Genomic DNA, 22,238 nt, shown 5'->3' on the forward strand with positions numbered 1-22,238 from the left:
ATGATACATTTATATTTTTCTAGGTTTGCTATCAGTATTTGTGAAAATGGAATGCTTATGCTATTGTTCAGAGAGATTTCAGAATAATTTTGGATAAATAGCTATCAGACAGTCAGAAAAAATGTGTTTTTATTTACTGTTCTTCATTTAGAGCATATGATTTTTAATATGTTGTATGACTTATTAAGGAAGAGATGTATTATTTCACAAATCTAAAAATAGTATAATACTGAAACTGAAAAACAATAGTTCCCTGCCTAACTTCTTCCTTTTCCCTGGATTCTACTTTCTGAAAGGAACCACATTCAAATCTCTTAGTTGTTGACTCTGCTAGTTACCTTATATTTCTAAGTGATGCAATAGCTATTTATTGATTTTTTCTATTTCGGACATTGTCTAATGTCTTTCATGAAAGATGACCATTGAGTATTTATATTGCTCTCCCTTTCTGTTTCACACTTCTCTCATTTATAGTACAGTTACATCATAATATTTAGTTAAAGCCATATTTAGCATTTACATTATTGTGACAATGTAAGTAAGTATTCATGGCAGAACTACAAAATATGGTTACCCTTCCTTCCTTCTTCCCTTCCCTCTCTTTCCTCTTTCCCCCTTCCTCCTCCTCCTTTCCTTTTTCCCTTCCTCCTTCCTCCTTCCTTCTTCTTCCTTCCTCCCTCTTGCTTGTCTTTTTCTTTCATTTTTATCCTAGAATTAATAATATTCTATCTTTTGTTTATTTAAAAATTTTTATATCCTCCACAAATTTGCTGCTAAGTATTTCACTGGATGCCTAAAATTTCTACCAGTGTGATCAAACCCAACCTTGTATCTATTGATTCAATAGTTTTTCTTGAAGGTATAGTGCCTGGAGTTATCTATTCTCCTGTTTCATTCTGGATTGGTTACTCTGTAGGCCTGGAGGCTTCTTTTATCATCAACCCAGGATTTCTTTTCTTTTCTTTCTTGTGCTTTAATGTGTATCTCCTGTATCCCATCATGTCCTGTTTTTAGAAAGTACATTGATTCATCATTTATTGATCACTTACTATGTATGTGTTGGTCACTGTTCTAGCACTGAGAATATAGTAGGGAATAAAACAAAGGTAAAGGCAAAAAATCTGGTGGTAATAGTATGCCTTGGGAAAATTAAAGGAGAATAGGGATGGAGGATGATAGTTGGGTGTCTGTATTAATTTTGATGAGTCCCATCCTTTGTAATTTCTTGAGAAAGAATGCACGAGGGGTAGGATATTTTAGATTTTGCTGTGTGATAATGTCTTTTATTTTACTTTCATATTTGATTGATAGCTTGTTTGGATATATAAGTATTAGAGACTGAAAATTATAATCTCTTCAAAATTTTTTTCTCCCTGGCAGCTTTTAGTATTTTTATTATTTTAAAAATTGTTGATGTTGTTATTGGATTGTGCCTTGGCATGTGTGAATATTTTAAATCGCACTGTCTTTGGTATTTTATGTAAACCTTGTCAGTCTGAAAAAATACATGCATGTGTTCAGAGAAATTTATTTGAATTATTTATATGGGAATTTCTTTTTCTCTATTTTTTCTTGTTTCTGTTTCTAGACCTCTTATTAGTTAAGTGTCAAACTATCTGGATTAATTTTCTAATTTTGATACCCATTTTCTTCTATTATCTTTTTATCTTTTATTTGAAGTGGTTTTCTCAACACCTTCCAATACTGTTTTCAAAATTTTTGTTTGATATTATACTGTTAAGTTATTTTGTAATCTTACCAGAGGATTATTGCTTTTATTATTATTATTTGTTTTATTAATTTTAGAGTGAGAGGAAGGGAGGAAGGGGGGAGAGAAACATCATTGATTGTTACCTCCCATATGCGCCCCACCAGGGATTGAACCCACAACTTTTTGGTTTATGGATGAAGCTGTAATTAACTGAACCACAAGGCCAGGCCTACTTTTAATTCTTAAGAGCATTTTTTTTTTTAGTTTTCTGAGGTGGTTTTTTTTTGAGTAGAGAAGGGGTGAGCTTTGATGGTTAATTTTGTGTGTCAACTTGACTGAGTCATGGCGTGTCCACATATATGATCAAACATGATTCTGGGTTGTTTCTGTGTGATATGAACTTTTAAATTAGTAGGCCAAATAAAGCAATTGCTCTCCTAAGGTGTGTGGGGCTGCTCATCGAGTCAGTTGAAGAACCTGATTAGAACAAAAAGGCGAACTATGCTCTAAGTAAGAGAGAATTCCACCTGCTTGAATGCTTTGGAACTGGGACATCAGCTCTTTCCTGCCTTTGGACTCAAACAGAAACATGAGCTCTTTCTGGGTTTGAGCCTGTTGGGCTTCAGACTGGAAGTAGGCCATTGGTTTTCCTAATTCTTATGCTTTTGGACTCAGAGTAGAGTTATACCATTGGCTCTCTAGCTCAGCAGCTCACCCTGCAGATCTTGGAATTTGTCACTCTATGTGATGGTGTGAGCCAGTTCCTTACAATAAATAAAATATATCTCTAACCCATTGGTTCTGTTTTTCTAGAGAATTTTGATGTGGGAGCATAGAGATACCAGGGAATAAAACAAAGTCCCTGCCCTGAATTTTTTTTTACATGAAAATTTTAATCTTTATAATGTTATTAATTATACTTTTCTTTAATCTCTTTCTCTCTACCGCCTTAACAGTATTGTCTGTTTTTTATGAGTGTCCCCCCAAGAGTCTTTCCTCTAACGACTAGTGACACTTGTTATCTGGTCATATTTAAGTGCATTGCACAAAAAGAAACATGTATGTGTCTTTGTGGGAGTTGTCTACTGGTAATGAATAAACTCTCTTTTGCCATTGATGGACTTGGAGTTTTTTATGGTTTCTCATTTTTCTTAGAGAAAACTTACTTAATTTTGTTTAGAGTCTCATAGTTCAGTAAGTTTACTTTCATGTTATCTTATTTTGTTATAGCCTTTATTAAGGCTTTTTATAGTGTCTAGAATTTTATTTATCTGGCAAGTAAAGTTTCGGTCCTTTCCCATGGTGGGCATGGCCATACATTATGGGGAAAGGATCTGGGATTCTATTTTTTACACCAGCTTTCAGTCATTTAAATTATTTTTATCACTGTCCCTCAACCATGCTCCTATGTATTCAATGCATTCTGTTCCTGGCCTTTCTAGGGTTCTGCAACAAGCATTGGTTTACTTCCTCAAGTTTATTTTTCTCCAGGTTGTAGAGAAATTTTTTACCCTCTCTCTTGTATTATTGTCTCCTTTCTGTAATCTTTGTTCTTGGTTTTTGCTAAGTTTAACCTGCAGTCACTTATTATATTCCTTTTTTAAAGAGTAAAAGATAGTTTAGTGACTAAGCCACCATAATAAAAATTAATACTATATTTACTGTCAACATTTATGGCTTGAACCCCACCTCCAAAATAAAAGATGGCAAGATGGAGTGTATGTAGTCTATCTTGTCATTCTGTGGCTGAATTTTATTTGCTTTATAGCATGATAATACTAGGAATTGTTTTAAAATTTAGGAAGTGCATTCAGTACACTAAAATATGTCAGAAGTTATTGTCTCATTTACTTTAAGAATGTTAGAATTAAATATGAATATAACCAGTATAAATTAATGTATAGCATTTTAATTGGTACCCTTTTCTCTATATTTGATTGTTGATGGTAGGGGGGAATAGACTTATTTTGCTAATGAAGTTTCTTTTTTTCCTGCAAACAACAAAACAGACTTTTACCACCAAAGGCACATATTTGAAATTTGGTGGAACTTCATTTTTTAAAATAATTTTACTAATATATACTATCTTGTTGTTGTTGTATGACTTAAGAGCATTAGTAAGCTAAGTATATTTTAGTAAAAATTGACTAGTCAACAATCATGGCTATAGGAAATGATGGTCAATTAAATACAGCTTAGAACAAGTCTGAAATTATTGACTCAGTTGTTATGTTTTGAGTCCTTCCTCTCCAAAGTGCTGAAATGTGTTTTGAAATTACTTAGTTGCATTAGTGGTTGGATTTGAGGCTTTTAACGTGTTTTTCACCAATACCTCTGGGAAAAGAATAACCAAGACTTTTAAAGGTACTATGCATTTTGCATCACTATATAATTGTAAATACTGTGATGAAATATTGAAATGATCATGAAAGATGATAACCATTAAGCTTTTCTTTCAACTATTAAAACTCACTAAAGGTTATATTGAGCTGTGGTTTATAAAATTGTTTAGACTAACGCCTTCTTTGATAATTATCTCAAAAGAGGAGAAAAATGCTGTAGGATAGCACAATTAATGAGTCATCTTTCCAGTTTTGGCAACTTCCTTAAGGATTGTGGATAGTGTTTTAGTATGGTGAAAACTTGTTGGCTTATAGCTGAGTTTATTACAAAAATTAATTTTATGTTCTCATGGGCTTCAGTTTCTTTTTGTCTGTGTCTTTATATATCTGAAATGTTATCTTATTAAATATTAATAATTTATAATTATGAATGGATTATAGACAAATTAAAATTCACTGATATCTTTGAGAACTGTGAGATTTTTGTCCCCATACCCAAAAATATAAGTAAGATTTATATTTTCTCTCCATTTCTCATTTTGTCTAATTTTTTTTAGCTAGGGAAAAGTTTTTTTTCCAGGTGATTAGATGCTAGTTGCTATAAGTTAACAAGTGTGGTTTTATACATGATGCTTGGGAAAACAAGAAGCTTAATGAATTAGTAGTAGTAAATTTTTGTTTCTGAGCTTTGATAACAAATTCAACTTCTATTTGTCCCTTCATGTCTAATTTGTTTTTCAGTTAAAATATTTTGTGTGACATACGAAGTTAAGAGCATACAAATTTTTAGATTGCAAATTTTTTATAGTTATACTAACTTTAACTAGTTTTATATCTGTCCTACATCATGCTGTTTTAAATCTTTGTGAAATTTAAGTGGTACACTTCGTGATTTTACATTATAAGTAAATGTCAGTTTGTATACATAAATAAAAATGAAATCAAATTGGTATTTACCTGTCTATTAAATTTTAGTTTCTTTACTGTTATATATTTTTTCCATGATTGGAGTTTTGAATTTTATATGACTTAGATAGTAAAAATATCCACCTGTTGGAGTTTTAGATCAAACAAAACTTATTTGAGAAAAATAATATTAGTGAATCTGTTAAATATGAAATGTGTGATTTAAGAATTATAGGATATCCATTTGCCTTTCTATTTTATTTTATTTTCTCTAGCAAGAAAAATGTCTTTCTTTTTATTAAAGTTAATTTCCATTTTGAGATTTTCCTTCCAGTAAGTGATCTTAATGAGAACTCAGTTTAAGGTCTTGCCTCGTCATAATCTGGTGCTCTATCAGATTTCCATGTTGCTTGCTGAGCTGCTGTGTTGGGTGTAAAGAGCTGAGGAGGGAGTCTGTGCTTCTGTTCTTTGACTTTGGTGACTGTGGCATCCCTTGAGTTGTCATCATCCCTTGATTCCCTGCTGTCTATCAACAATGGTCACAGGTGTGATCTCCTTATGCCCTCAAAGTCTCAGCTACTTGTACATCCTTTTAGAGTAATTTTCTGACTCTTCCAAGGGCATGATAATTTTTTATATCCAAGGCTCTTTTAGGTCCCTTTATCATTATATCTGTGTCTCTTTCCAATCCCTGTGCATTGCTATGTTTAGGCAACTCTTTAAGACTTGATGAAGTGAGGTGTGGGATCTTCTGCATCAGCATCCAAAAAGTTAACCTGCAGTTTCTGTTTTTTTTTTCCTCTCCCCCTCTTCCTTATTAAAAAACTAGAGGTCCGGTGCACGAAATTTGTGCACGGCGGGGGGGGGAGGAGGGGGGGAGGGGGGGGGGGAATGTCCCTCAGCCCAGCCTGCACCATCTCCAATCTGGGACCCCTTGAAGGATGTCCGACCGCCCATTTAGGACTGGGCCTAAACGGGCGGTTGCGGGCGTAAACAGGCGGTTAGACATCCCTCTCACAATCCAGGACTGCTGGCTCCCAACCGCTCGCCTGTCTCTGCCTGATTGCCCCTAACCGCTTCTGCCTGCCAGCCTTATCACGCCCTAACCACTCCGCTGCCAGCCTGATCAACACCTAACTGCTCCCCGGCCGGCCCAATTGCCCCTAACTGCCCTCCCCTTGCCAGCCTGGTCACCCCTAACTGCCCTCCCCTGCCAGTCTGGTTGCCCCCAACTGCCCTCCTCTGCTGGCCTGGTCACCCCTAACTACCCTCCCCTGCAGGCCTGGTCCCCCTCAGTTGTCCTCCCCTGCAGGCTTGGCGCCCCCCCCCCCAACAGTCCTCCACTGCAGGCCTGGTTTCCCCCCCCCCCCACTGCTCTCTCCTGCAGGCCTGGTCCCCCCCAACTGCCCTCCCCTGCTGGCCTGGTCCCCCACAACTGCCCTCCTCTGCAGGCCTGGTCCCCCCACAACTGCCTTCCCCTGCAGGCCTGGTTTCCCCCAACTGCCCTCCCCTGCTGACCTGGTTCCCCCCAAACTGCCCTCCCCTGCAGGCCTGGTCTCCCCCAGCTGCCCTCCTCTGCTGGCCTGGTCACCCCTAACTGCCCTCCCCTGCAGGCCATCTTGTGGTGGCCATCCACATGGAGGCAGCCATTTTTGACCACATGGGGCGGCCATCTTGTGTCTTGAGTGATGGTCAATTTGCGTATTACTCTTTTATTAGATAGGATGGGGAGGGAGTGACACATGGTCTTTTCTCAGGGATATACTCCTTTAGGGAATTCTGTTGGTTTCTTTTGTATTATCTATTTCATTTTATAAGAAGAAAGAAAAAGCTTTTAAATTAAACAGATATTTCTATCTAGTATTCTTGACTTGCTTTATCTCAGAAATATAAGACCTCTATTTTATTGTTTCAGTTGGGTGACAATTGTGAATTGTGAATATTGTAAACTTCATGAGTCACTAATTTCTAAATGTCTGTAAGTTATTGAATCACAAAAGTAATATAGCTTGGAGAAAATTTTAAGGGAGAATCTAAGACAGAGAGATGTAAAGTGAATTGTGTCCATGGACATATCCTCTTAATGTCCAAATCAATTTGAAAACAAAGATCTCATTACTTCCATGGTGTTACTTTTTTTTCAACAACACATTGCTTTATCTCTTCGCCCAGGTCTAGCCAATTACTACTCTCAAATATCTAACTGACTTTGTATCTAATTTCCATTCTACTATATATGTTCTGTTAGTATGTTTTTACTGACACTATTCATGAACTGGTATCCTGTAATAAAATTGGGGTTTATAGCCAGTTTAGTCTTGAGAGTCACCCTTGCGTTTTCAGAACATACAAGGAAGTACTATAATACAAAATTGGAGATAAAAAGAGAATGTAGAAAAGAAAGGATAAGGCTGGGGAGGAAAAAGAAGGATTTTGGCATAAAACAAAGCAGTCATTGGGGTGAAATTACATGGAATTTAAAAATCATAAAAGGTATTATATTCAGAAAATGTGAATATAGTTTATGGTTGCAATGGTAAGTAACCCAACATTGTCTTTTGTTTTGAGCCTTATAAAAGAACAGAAAAAGATCAATTAAGGGAGATCATGTAGGTAGGTTATAAGTGCCTCCTTACTGTTAAGAAACTTAAAGATTCTGTATATTTTTCTAATTCTGGAAAAAAATATATACATACATGTATCTCTTGAGACACATGCACGGATATACACACATACATGCATTGGTATTTCTCAAATCCAACTATATTTCAGTTCAGGTAGGCCTACCTTGGTTTTATTAACACTTATTTTGTGTGTTTTGATATAAGAATTAGAAAAACTTATTTGTACACATCCTACTGGTTGATTCCCCTTCCCCCCTAGGCTTTTTAATGAATAATCTGTTCATAAAGAATATAGCTAATAGATTTAGATTATCTTTTGCTAATTTATAGGCTAGTAACTATAGTTTTCCAGCTCACAGTTGTCTAGCCAAATTCATGAATTTTTCTTGTCTCTTTCTCTATCATTAATCATTAGATTTTACATTATGCTTATTTACTACTATTTGTTATGTTTATTTACTACTTAACTATGTGTTTCCCTCATTTGGGGTGATGCATCTTTTTTCTTAAAGAGCAGAACCAAAAACCTCTGTCTTTGGTTCTATTTGCTGTCTTCCTTTCTTCCTTCCCAGCTCCCAATGATTTAAGTTAAATTAGTGATGTTATAGAATGAAAAGGGCAAAATAACTGTAGATAGGCTTATTTTGTTTATATAGAATCAATTTTTTGCTAACTTTGTTTATTTTACTTTTTAATGTCAACTGTTCATGTGTTCATGGGGTTGCATTGGGTAGGCAGCATGTTTAACACAACTTTTCCTTTAAATTTAAGGTATAAAATTGAAATGTGTTATGTTTTTTATAATTGTTGTTTTAAAGAAATAATTTACTGAGTGAAATTTTTTCAGCTATTTTCTGCTATTTTTTAGGAGTGGCAGAATTCTATTCAGAAGAATGCAGGCCTGGCTTTTATTGAACTTGTCAATGAGGGAAGGTAATCTACTTTATATCTATTATATTTTACTTTACAATATTACTGTACTTCTGCCATTGAAAGTGATAATATTTTGGTACTATATTTTTTGTTTTTGCAGTCAGTAAAGTAGAAGGTAGTAATTATTAAAAATATGCCAATATTTAATCATTTTATGGTTTTCTTCATGGTTGCATCTTAATGATAAAGTTCTGATCTTATTTTCTCTCTCATTTTTGGTCTTATTTTTTCATTAAGTAAAGCTGAGTTTGGCAAAAGTAAACTGATGATTCTATTAGCAGATATAAGGAAACTGATGCTTATTTGGATTTTCCATTAAGTTTCATTATATCTATAAAGGCAATAATTAGACTAAGATGTCCATTGAACCGAATCCAGCACAGCCAGGGTGAACCTGAGGAGGGGTGGTGAAGGATTAAAGAAAACAGACAAGAGAATACAGTTGGGACCAGGTGGATCACTGTGCCTGGATGAGGAAACACAGCCTGTAAGCGGGAGTTTTATTTTATAGTCAGATCCAGGGGTCTGGCTGGTCTGCCCCAATTGGGGTGGGCCGGCCAGCGGGGAGGGACTGTGGGCAATTGGCTGGCTGACCCCGCCCCCTGGTCAAACTCCCAGTCAAACTCCAGGTCAAGGGGACAATTTACATATTAGCCTTTTATTACCATATTTTCCGGTGTATAAGACGACTTTTTAACCCAGGAAAATCTTTTATACGTCCAGTCATCTTATACGCCGGAAAATACGGTATATAGGATTTTTGATCAAGTTGAAGGCGTTTCCTCTGTTCTTAGAGTTTTTATCATGAATTTATGTTGGATTTTGTCAAATGCTTTTTTTGTTTATTTTTGTATCTATTGATATGATCATGTGATTTTTCTGTTGAGTCGTTGATGTGTGATGTATTATGTTAATTTATTTTGAAATACTGTGCCAGCTTTGCATATCTAGGATAATTCCTACTTGGTCATAGTATATAAATTTTTTTAATTTTATTTACTTATTTTTTTTTTTTAATTGATTTCAGAGAGGAAGCGAGAGGGAGAGGTAGATAGAAACATCAATGATGAGAGAGAATCATTGATTGGCTGCCTCCCGCACACCCCACACTGGGGATTGAGCCTGCAACCCAGGCATGTGCCTTTGGCCAGAATTGAACCTGGGACCGACACTTCAATCTACAGGCCGATGCTCTATCCACTGAGCCAAACCAGCTAGGGCTATAATTTTTTAAAAATAGTTGTTGGATTTGGTTTTGTTTGTTGATTTTTGAAAGTTACTTGTTGGGCTTAATTTGCAAAACTTGTCTCTGTTGTGGAATGGTGCTATTAATCTTGCTGTTTAGCTCTTCCAAGATTTCTTAGTTTTAGTTTTTAGCCTTGCTTTTTAGGACTATCCCTTTCTCTGCAGCTTAGAGGTCAGACTGGTCAGATGTTTTAGTTACATTTTTGGCCTCAAAATAGCTGGTAGATGACAACACATTCAAATTTGGGGTAGATTTCTTCTGTCCTAACTATTATTTCCTGCTGTTTGACATCCCCACCCCCACCCCAAGTCTGTCTGCTCAGGAACCCAGAGAGTCACTGATGTGTGAAATTCTTATTCAGCTATTTGATATATATAATATATAGCTATGGCTATTTCATTTTTTAATATCTCCCTCTTCAGTTTCTGGGTTGTTCTACTGTCTCCTGTTCACCCTAACTGCAAATATAATCATAGTCTAGGAGAGTGATAGGCTTTTCCTGTTTTTAGCTTAGGTTGCATTTTTTGCCTTTTCTTCAAAACCAAGTCATCCATCTGTTAGTGAAGTTGGTGATTTCCATACGTAGCCACAGTCTGGTGTTTGCGTAGAGCATTCCCAAAAAAAGATTGCTATAGACAATTTGTTCTTACTCAGTATTTAGCAGACTTCCATGAATATAATTATTATAGATTTTGTTGTTTGCCTTTGGTCAAATTTCAGAACCCTGAAATGATTGCTATTCTTCAGTTTTTCTGCGGGATGATTTGTTGACCTCTACCATAGCTAGAAGATCCACCGTCAAATCTCTTCATGTCTGGTTCATTCTCACTAAAGTTCTAGTTCAGATTTTCCTGAAACCTGTTACCAGGGTACTTTTACCTCATATCTTAAAACATTTTGCCATCTTACTATCCTTTCATGTTTATCTTGATTGTCTCTCTCCTCCTGTAAATTGCACGTTTATGTTCTGTAATGGCAATCTCTGTCTCTTATTTATTGTTCTATCCCTGGGTCCAATAGAAGTGCCCTGCAAATTCAGTAAGTATTTGTGTTTAATTGATGCTACTGTCTCTCTAAGTGCATTGCATTTATAGTTTTGATTTCAATTATTGTTATTTTTGTGTAAACAACATGCTTTCTTAAACATAAATCTATTTTATACGGATAATCTTCACAGTAGTCATGGTATTTCTTTGAGGATTTTTACCAAGAGAAAAGAAAATACGTATACATAGAACAAATATTTTACAATAAAACATTTTTGTATTGTGTGAATAAATGAATTCTCTTATGGTAATCTCAGATATTCTTATCCAGTATAGCTGATTCTTATTGGGGAAACAGTTATTTGAATAACGTGTTTTAATGTTATCTGTGATTATAGGTTTGCTAATACTCTTTTTCTGTTTTCTTGCCAGTGCTTACTTTGTGTGGATTTGTTATCCTCTTGTGGTTAGAAATTGTCTTCTTTATTTTAATACTTAGACTATAGAAAGTACTTAGCCTTTGTCTTTTAAGTAAATGTAAGAAATAAATAGTGGTGGAAAGAAAACTAACATCCATTAGTGAAATAGTGGAGGCAGTGTCTGGAATTTTCATTATCTCTCTCGAGGGTAGACTATATTTTAAAGAAACAGTTTAGAGATTTATTTTTTAAATCAGTGGATTTGGCTTTCATTTTATAAATATCCAATACATTGAGGTTAAACAAGTTTACATAGCGATGGACGTATTAGTGAAATAGTTTGCAGTATTCAGCTACTGGACTTAATCCCAGGGGCTAGAAGAATAGGTAATAAGGGGTTTTCTTTTCACTGCAGAGACCAACCTTTTTTTTCTTATTATGTAAGTCTGACCTGCCATGACCTCATTTACAGAGTAGTTGCTATAAATGTGGTCCTTGATTAATGTTTTATTAGTGTAAATAACATAAAGACCTCTACAGACTGAGACTACAGCATAAGGTTTATTGGATTTGATGGGTATCATTAGCAAAAACAATTACTTAGGTCAGTCATAAGTAATTGTTATTTGATAGAAATGTTTCTTTTAACTTACCTGTTTAATTGATAAGATACTTTCTTTGTAAATACAGTGTTTTGTTATTTTTTTAGTTCAGTTATTGATATTGTCATGCAAACATTATGTATAGAGATAAAATAATCAGTAATCAATGACATAATCACGTAATATTTCTTTGACAGTTTTTACCAAGACAGAAGTAACTACATAGAATGACAATTTTTGCCAAGATAGAAGTAACTACATACATATAACAGATTTAAGTCAAAAAATTAAATTTTCACATTTTTATAGCAAGAACATTGTTTTTCTGATTCATAATTTTGTTTTATGATAATTAAAACATTATTGTCACTGTCATCTCTACTTTGTTTTAAATATACAAGCAATTGGCCCTGGCCGGTGTGGTAAGTGGTTAGAGTGTTGACCCGCACACCAAAGGGTCTTGGGTTTGATTCCCCGTTAAGGGCATGTATCTGGGTTGCAGATTCGATCCCTGGCCGCAGTCGGGGTGTGTATGAGAAGCAACCAATCTATGTGTCTCTTTCACATTGATGTTTTTCTCTCTCCCCCTTTCCTCTCCCCTCCCCTTCCACTCTCTCAAAACAAACAAACAAACAAACAAACAAACAGACAAACGGAAAACAATAAGCTCAGGTGGCGATTAACAACAACAAAAATGTGTGTGTGTGTATGCAAGTAATTGATCTCAAAGACTTTTATTTTTTTTGAAAGGCACAAGTTTCTTTAAACAGTTTTATATTATTTAAAGAATATCAAATACGTCTTTTAGAACATTCAATGAGGCTATGGCACCACATTAATAGGAAAGTCACTTATTACTATTGCCTTAACCTTCTTAAGTATTACAGTAAATAAATTCAAGTGTGGTAGATCAGATTATTATGCATATTGAGCTTCAGCTTATTTATTTGTATACTTGATTTATTTTATATTGATTGCCTTTTTCTTCACCTTAAAAACGTGTTTAATTGAAAAATGAATTTAATTATACCAATTACAATGTAACTGTTGCTTACATGTTAAAAAAAGTATGTTTTTATTGATTTGAGACAGAGGAAGGAAGAGGGAGAGAGGCATAGAAACATCTATGATGAGAGGCTGCCTCCTACTAGGCATTTGCCCTGACTGGGAATCTTATAGTCAGGTTAAATGAGTTTACATAGTGATGGATGTATTAGTGAAGTAGTTTGCAGTGTTCAGCGACTGGACTTAATCCCAGCCGGGCTGTTGCTTACATTTTTAAATTCATTGTCAAAGAATCTTAAAAGTCTTTTCTCATTTGGATAAAGGGTTAGATTTTATATTTTGCCTTTCTTATTTCTACTATTCTTAATGGCTTTTTGACTTATCTTCTTAAAACTTTAGTATCTCAATATCAGTGTTAATTTTGCCAGTAGGAAAAGATCCAGCTGATAGGTAGCCTTTCTTCTCGCCATCCTGCCTGCCACCTACCCAACAAATATATTTTAGAGCATTTTAAACTCCTGATGTTGTGGTCATGCAGATGTCTATGAGCATTACCAAGTCTTATAACTTCACTTGTTTGACTTGTATTATAAGGAAAAATGCATTGGATAAATATGAATCATCCTGTATATTTTATATATTTAGGTTGTCCTATTTTTGTTCTTATAGTCTGGAATTCTGAAAAATCTGTGCATAATCTCTGCAAATAAATTTTTTTCTAGCTTAAAATGTCATGGAATCCAATGGAGTTGCCTGTCTTTCTTTTTATGTAATTTCTTAATTTTTCTCCTCAGTTATATTTTATTGGCTAATCAAAGTTGAAAATTTTTGATGTTAAAACTTAGGAAAGTAATAGAAAGTGTGAAACTAGTTTAAAGGTACAATAATTGTTAAAAATTTAAGATACAAATTCTCATCTTGAATTTTATACTTTGTTAATCATACAAATAATTATAAAATGAACTATAATTATAGTATTGGATATAGTTTGCTAAAAATACCTTTTGAGAATATCATATCTTCCTAGGATTTTACTCTTAAATCTGTTATTATGACTCCTCCCCACCCCCAGTATAGAAAGGTCAGATTATACCACATACTGCTGGTCACATTGCTTTAATCATCCTCTGGGGATCGTTGGTATCTGCTTATTATAGTAATAATTCAGACTTGTATCTGAATATGTAAATAGCCCTGATAAAAGATATAATGTTTCTAGTACTAACATACTTGTCTGTCTCTTCAATATTCAACTGTTTAAGTTGCACTATTACTTCCTAAGCATTCGTTTAGTAGCTCTAGCATTTTCCTTCACTCTAAATATCATAGATTCCTAATACATGTCTGTGGAATAAGTGAGTAGAAGGAGGAATGAAAGGGAAAATGAAGAAGGAGAGGGAGGGAGGGAAGCAGGGTAAAACATATTTTATTCTGACCCCCTTGGCCATTATCAGGGTTATATTTTGGTAAAAGACAAAGGTATTTGTTGCTCTTAGGAAAACAGTGTGGCTAGGATTTAGTCTTAGCTGATCCAACCAAAGATGAAATCTGAATTGAAGTAGAGTATGTGTCTTAGATACTCTGGAGTGTTCCTTAAAGTGCCATGTGCTTTCTGGTTACATTTTTTTCATATTATTTAAGGTAATTTACAGGGAAACTTTAAATCTGAGAAGCAATTGTTTAGATATGAACTCTTTTTTTTTTTAGTAGAGTAAGAGATCATTGTTTCAAAGATTTTTCAGAGTTGGTTTTCATCTCTCTTTATTCTTAATTGATATTTGAAGTTTGTGTGGGTTCTTTAGAACGAGGTATGTTCTATATTACTTCTTCTTAATGATTAAACTATTTAAATTAATGCCTAGTATTTTGGAAAGTTTAATAGCTTATCAAAGAGGACTAGAATTTTCTCTTAATCAGGATAAATCTGTTTTTCTTTATTTTTTTTTTCATGTGTCTGCCTTTAAACCAGTTATATGGTCAAATTACTTTTCACTTAAAAAAAGATTTCTTATTACGTTTTAGAGAGAGTAAGGGAGAGAGAGGGAGGGAGGGAGAGTAAGAGAAACATCGAAGTGAGAGCAAACCATTGATCGGCTGCCTGCTACCCAGGATCAAGCCCACAGCTGGGACATGTGCCCTGATAGGGAATGAACTAGCAACCTTCCCTGCACGGGGCAACACCAAACCAACTGAGCCACATTGGCCAGGGATACTTTTCACTTTTAATTTTCTATCTTGATCTTAGTTTTCTGTGGTTAATTCTTAGGCCTGTTTTATTCTGTTTGGTGTGAAGCAGTGGTGCAGCATTTACATTGAAATTTTTAACTCACTAAAAATTTTATGTTTGGATGCAGGATTTCATGTTTAATCTTTCTTAGCAAGGCCAAAGTATAACTTTTGGAAAAAGGTGGTATGAATTGAGCATGCTGTAAAATAATATGCTTATGTTTGTATAGAAGTTTGATAACCTTACACATTTTAAAATTATATATAAATGGAATCTTTACTGTGTTAAATGAAAATGATTATAGAAAAAAGGATGTTGAATTAGTGGTCAAAAAAAAAAAAAAGGAAAGAAAGCTGAACTTTGAGAAGAGTTAAATGAAAATAAAATGAAAACAGAGTTAGTTCACTTCATTCATTCAGAAAACATTTGTGCACACCAGCAATGTTTTGAGCTTTAGGAATTTACAGATGGACAGAATAGATATTCTTCCTGATAGAGTTCATTTAAATTGTCATAGACCATGAAACGGTCAAAAAGTATATATTATGTCAAAAGGTGATAATTGCTAGGAGAAAAACGGAGAGAAGTCTGAGAATAGGTACAATGTTGTAATCCAAGTAAGATGGTTAAGATGGGATCTATGAAACGATGAGTTCTATGAAATGCTATTCATAGGGAAGAGACAAAGGCAGTTATAGGAAACAAAAATATACAACATAAAATTTACCCCTTAAGTATAGGTAATAGGTATGTTGTAACAGAAATCCTAAGCTGTATTCCAAGTGTGGAGTAAGGAAAGCCATGTTTTTTCTTTTCTCAATGTTTTTTCTTTTCTACTACACACTAGAGGCCTGGTGCATGAAATTCGTGCACCGGTAGGGTCCCTGGTGCACGAATTTCGGCAATCAGGGCTGATCTGTGATCTGTGGGGTGACCAACGGGGCAATTAGGGGCCCCTGCTGGCACCTGCTTTGGCCGGCCTGGGGCCTGTGGGCTGTGGGCAGCTCCTGTGTTGAGCGTCTGCCCACTGGTAGTCAGTGCACATCAGAGTGACCAGTCGTTCTGCTGTTCAGTCAATTTGCATATTAGGCTTTTATATAGGATCCTTGAGAATAAATTCTTTCATAGTTCTAAGAATTTCATTCAGAGCATGCCAACTTGCAAACTCTCTTCTTCCATTCTACCCTCAATACTACCATGAGTTGTTGTTTTAAAATACACAACTAAAGGTTATTGTGCAAAATAAGTTTGGAAAAATAGCTTGATGTTGGGCTGTGGAATTTATGTTAAATTTAAATTTTATATTACTGAGCTCTTATATTTTCAGTAAGAAATAACTTTATGGAGTATTTGCTATTTCCGTTCCAGTTGTAGTGAAGTGGTCTTTATGATAAAGGAAATTGACTTCCACAAGAAGTAGGTACCACCTGGGGTAGTTCTAAAGTAGGAAATACCTTGATTGGTTTTAAATTTGTATGCAGCCTGCTAAATAATTGGGAAAAGTTTTCTTTTAATTCTTTTGTTGGCTACCAGTCTGTACTTTCTAAGGCTTCAGGCTGGTGTCTTCTATGATGTTAGGCCCTTTGTATCTCTTACTCAAACTTGTTACAGAGAGCTTTTACTCAGAAAGGAGAAATATACCAATTTAAGGATTTTTGGGATATTGAATTATTCAATATGCATGTACATGTTGGGGGAGGGAGGCAAAGAGATGTGAGCAAGGAGGCAATTGCATGGAGAATTAGATAGTAATTCTTCAGAACAAGAATAAAGACTATATTAATAAATGGAGATATCGTCTGAGAGGCAAGGTTTTAGTAGCTGTCATATTATTGAAGGAAGACTTCAGAAACATTTTTCCCCTCTCTGATTTGGTTTGTGACTATTCTCTGTGATTAATTCTAAAGAAATTACAATGTTATAAGGATTGCCAATTCAGGAACATTGTTTCCATATTCTGAGTTGTTAGGGTGCAGAAAAGTGGTAACTTTTTTCCCCCATCAGTGGTGAGGATGTTTAGTAGAGAAAACCTGACAGTTGCTGCTAATGGGGGTCACAGAAAGCCCAGGAAACAGAGCAGTAATATTGGAAAGCTCTTGGTGAAAACGTGTGTATGTGCTTATCCAAGGTCTAGACTAGTATAATCAGATGTGGACAATGGGCTGTAATGTAGTTATGGGAGATGGTTGTCATCATTACTGTTATTTATTGGACCTCTAGCATGAATCTTTTCTAGTTGGTCACTTGATAGGGCTGTTTGTTTCCCAAGGCTGACACAAGCATTTTTTTCCCCCTCCTAGCACTGTAGGTATAAATTATACATAATTTTCTGCTTAATATTAAAATATGAGCATCATTTTGTGCCCTGCATTTAGAGACATAATTTATTATAGAGTAAACCTAATATTTTGAGATTGCTTATTATACTTAAAAGTTTAGTCTAATTTATCTTTAATTTTTTTGGAAAGAATAGTTTTCACCACTATTTCATAAATTACAGTGACTAAATATGTATGATTTGTGTATTTAGGAAAATCTACATATAGATGGAAAAATTAAACTCTTTGAAAAGCAAAATAATTTATTTAGACATATCACCTCAGTTTTATATTTTTCATAATGAAAAGAAAATTCATATTTGTGTATGTTAAAATAAATGGGAGCTGTGTAGCCAGGGACTTCTGAAATACTGGATTTAAAAGCATTTTGTGAATTATGAAGAAAAAATGTATATGCTTCCATACTTCTTTGGAAGTAATATTAAATACTTTATATATACCCTAATCCAATTTTATAATATTATTTTAGATAAGATTAGATAGTAATATTTTGTATTATGCAGTGAAAATGTTTCAAACTTAAATTTCTGATATAGTTATGTTTGACCTGAAAGCTCTAGTTTTACTTTCATTTACTTAGATAAATTACTTAGATAAATTTAGAGACTACTTACTTTCAAGCATTGTCACAAGCCATCCATTTATCAAATAACAATTGCCCAACTGGTGTGGCTCAGTGGTTGAGCATTGATTGATGAACCAAGATGTCACTGGTTAGATTCCTAGTCGGGGCACATACCTGGGTTGTGGGCTTGATCCCCAGTAGGGGGTGTGCAGGAGGCAGCCAAACAGTGTTTCTCTCTCATGTATATTTCTATCTCTCTATCCTTTTCAGTCTTTAAAATCAATAAAAACATATTTTAAAAAAAGATTGAGCACAGTCTACCTGAACAGTACATCTTAGTTACTATGGTGGATTAAAAAAGGCAAATGAGCAAAATATGTCTTTCCTTAATTAGTTGTGGTCAGATAGGGAAAATAGAGAAATATACATAGCAATTGAATAGAATTTCTATAACACTGTATAAACAAGTATAATATATGGTGTGTATACAATAAGCATTAGGTAAAGATTGACATAAAATAAGATCTTCATACTATGGAATTGCAGAATATGCATTAGAGAGAAAGAAGATTGAATTTGATCCTAAGGAAATTAAAATTCTGGCTGTAAAGAAACAACAAAAGAATAGATTGGGAGTGGTTTTGGCACTCGCTTTCTATCATTCATTTTAAACCTATTTTTTGATTGTATTCTTATGCCAGGTACTGCTCTGGGTGCGAATAAGGAGAGGACAAATAATAAGTTAATGAACACATAAGGTGATTCAGATAGTAATTCACGTTTAGAAGAAAACAGCAGGATGACATAAGAGTGAAGAGGGGAAAGCTTATAGAGTGTTGACAGAAGATTTGTGAATAGATAATTTATTTGAATAAAGAGAAGTTGCTAACTAGTTTGAGATAGGTCACAATGTTTTAAGGGGAGGAAATAGCAAGAATAAAGTCCTTCAGTAGAGAATGATATTTATGTTAAATTTAAATTTTATATTACTAAATGGGGGTCACAGAAAATGGTATACTATTGAAACAAATAAAAGGCCAGAGTGGCTGGAGCAAAATGAGTATGGGAGAGAGTGAGGCTTCCAGAAATGTCAGAAATATTGGGCTTTCAGATCACATGGGGCCTTGTAAGCTGTGGTAAGAAATTTGGATTTAAGTCTTACGCAGTGAAAATACATCACAGTCTGAAGCAGAGGAGTGGGATTATATGATTTATGGTTTTTTTTGATATTTTTTATTGTGGCATTTAACTGTTTATTTTTAAATTTTTAATTACCATATTTTCCGGCATATAAGACGACTGGGCGTATAGAAGATTTTCCTGGGTTAAAAAGTCGTCTTACACACTGGAAAATACGGTATTTTTAACTGTAGTAAAATATACAACATAAAATTTATCCCTTAAGCATTTATTTTTTTTAATACTCACCCAAGGATATTTTTTTCCATTAATTTTTCAGACAGAGTGAAAGGGAGGGAGGGAAGAGAGAAAAACATCAATGGCTGACAAAGAAACATTGAAGTGAGAGAGACACATAGATTGGTTGCCTCCCACACATGCCCCTCTGGTCGAGGTACTGGCCCTTGACTGAGAATCGAACCTGAGACCCTTCTGTCCATGGGCCGACGTTTTAACCACTGAGCAAACTGCCTGGGCCCCCTTAACCTTTTGAATGTATAGAGTTCAGTGGCATTAAATATACTCCCATTGTTTTGTATCGTTATCACCATCCATCTCCAGAACTCATTTCATCTTGCAGAACTAAAACTCTGTACCTATTAAATAATTACCCATTCCTCCCTGATCCCTCTTAGCCTCTGTCAATCACCATTATATTTTCTGTCCCTATGAATTTGACTATTCCAGTTACTTAATATTAGTAGAATCATGCAGTATTTGTCATTTGGTGTCTGGCTTTTTTAACTTAGTGTCATATGTTCAAGTTTCATCCATATTGTAGCCCATGTCAGAATTTCCCTATTTTAAAGGCTGAATAATATTCTATTGTAGTATGTATATATCACATTTTATTTATCCATTTATCCATCACTGGACATTGGGTTGCTTTTACCTTTTGGTTATTGTGAGTAATTATTGTGCTGGTAGTCCCTGCTTTCTGTTCTTTTGGCTGTATACCCAGAAGTAGACTTGCTTGATCATATGATCTACATATCATCCATATAAGGATTATATTTTACATTTTTGGGAAACCCCTGTACTGCTTTCCCTAACAGTTGCACAGTTTTACACTCCCACCAATAGTGCATAACGTTTTCAATTTCTCCATATTCTTGCTAACACTAATTTTATGTTTTTATGAGTGTGTGTTTTTAAAAATCCTTACCCAAGAATATATTTTTATTAATTTTATATAGAGAGTAAGGGTTAGAGAGTGAGAAACATTGATCAGTTGCCTCCCGTGTTTGCCCCCACTGGAGATCGAACCTGCAACTTGGGTATATGCCCCTACTGAGAACTGACCTTGTGCTTATTAGCCGTTTCTTCTTTGAAAAAATACCTGTTCAGTACTTTGCTCAGTTTCAAATCAGGTTATTTATTTTGTTGTTGAGTTGTAGGAGATCTTTGTATATATTGGATATTAACTCCTTATCAGGTATATGGTTTGTAAATATTTTCTCCCATTCCATGGAATACCTTTTTACTTTGTTAATTATATACTTTGATGCACAGAAGTTTTATATGTAGTCCAGTTTGTCGTCTTTTTCATTTTTGCTTGTGATCTGGATGTCATATCCAAGAATCATTGCCAAATCAAAGATTATGAAGCTTTCCTCCTATGTTTTCTTCTGAGTTTGTTATAGGTATTATATATAGATCTTTAAATCATTTGAGTTAATTTTTCTACTCAAGGGTTCAACTTCATTCTTTTGCATGTGGATATCCAGTTTTCCCCACTGCATGACTTAAGTTTTTAAACAAATGAATTGTGATAGAGTCAGTATATGGGTAAGAATGGGTACAGAAAAATCAATGAAGATACTACTGAAATATTTCAGGCAGGAGATGAAGATATCTTAGACTTGTGTGATAATTATGGTGATGGAGATAAGTAGAGAGATAGGTGATATATTTAAGAGTTAAAGCAGTAGAACTTGCCTTCATGAATTGCATTTGGAGATAAGGGAAAGATAAATCAAGGATTAATCATAGGGTTAATTTAAGTGGATTTAATTGCTATTTAAAGAAGTGAGAAAAAGTGAGGTTGGGCTAGGGGAAGAGGTTTTATTGAGAGTAGGTAGATAGAATCAAGCATTCTGTTTAGAAATACTAAATTTCAAATGCCCACTGGGTATCCAAGTGATAAATTTAGTTGGATAGTTGGCTGTGTGAATTGAAAGTGCAGGGAACCAAGAATAGGGTTAGGTATATAGGAATCAATAGTAATAGGTTACAACAAGAAAGCCCACTGCATGGGAGAACATATTTGCAAATGGTATCACTGATAAAAGATTAATCTCCAACATCTACAGGCAGCTTATACAACTTAATAAAAGGAAGATAAATGATCCAATAAAAAAATGGGCAATGGACCTAAATAGAATCTTTTCAAAAGAAGACAGAAGGAAGGCCAAGAGACACATGAAAACATGCTCAACGTCACTAATTATCCAAGAGATGCAAATCAAAACGACAATGCGGTACCATCTCACACCTGTCAGAATGGCTATCATCAACAAATCAACAAATGACAAGTGTTGGCGAGGATGTGTAGAAAAAGGAACCCTCGTGCACTGCTGGTGGGAATGCAGACTGGTTCAGCCACTGTGGAGAACCGTATGGAGTTTCCTCAAAAAACTGAAAATGGAACTCCCATTTGACCCAGTAATCCCACTCCTAGGAATATATCCTAAGAAACTAGAAACACCAATAAGAAAGGATATATGCACCTCTATGTTCATAGCAGCACAATTTACAATAGCTAAGATCTGGAAACAGCCTAAGTGCCCGTCAGCAGATGACTGGATCAGAAAACTGTGGTACATCTACACAATGGAATACTATGCTGCCATAAAAAAGAAGGAATTCTTACCATTTGCAGCAACCTGGATGGAATTGGAGAACATTATGCTGAGTGAAATAAGCCAGTCAGTGAAAGAAAAATACCACACGATCTCACTCATTTATGGATAATAAAGAACATTATAAACTGTGGAACAAAAATATAGATACAGAGGCAGTAAAGCATCAAACAGACTGTCAAATTACAGCAGGAAGGTTAAGGAGAGGTGGGGAAGATAAGAGATCAACCGAAGGACTTGTATGCATCCATATAAGCATAACCAATGGACGCAAAACTCTGGGGGTTGAGGGC

At 34.9% G+C, this 22,238-nt stretch overlaps 1 protein-coding gene across 1 annotated transcript in view; it reads left to right on the forward strand.

The window, feature by feature from the left end:
• LRBA (LPS responsive beige-like anchor protein) overlaps window positions 1-22,238 on the forward strand; it is a 564,845-nt gene that overhangs the window by 181,128 nt on the left and 361,479 nt on the right. Inside the window, exon 34 of the mRNA XM_054717692.1 lies at window positions 8,452-8,516. Within this exon, the coding sequence (XP_054573667.1) occupies window positions 8,452-8,516 (65 nt within the window). The remainder of the gene's footprint in view (window positions 1-8,451; window positions 8,517-22,238) is intronic.

Source organism: Eptesicus fuscus, chromosome 6 (genome assembly GCF_027574615.1).
Source record: "Eptesicus fuscus isolate TK198812 chromosome 6, DD_ASM_mEF_20220401, whole genome shotgun sequence".
NCBI lineage: Eukaryota > Metazoa > Chordata > Mammalia > Chiroptera > Vespertilionidae > Eptesicus > Eptesicus fuscus.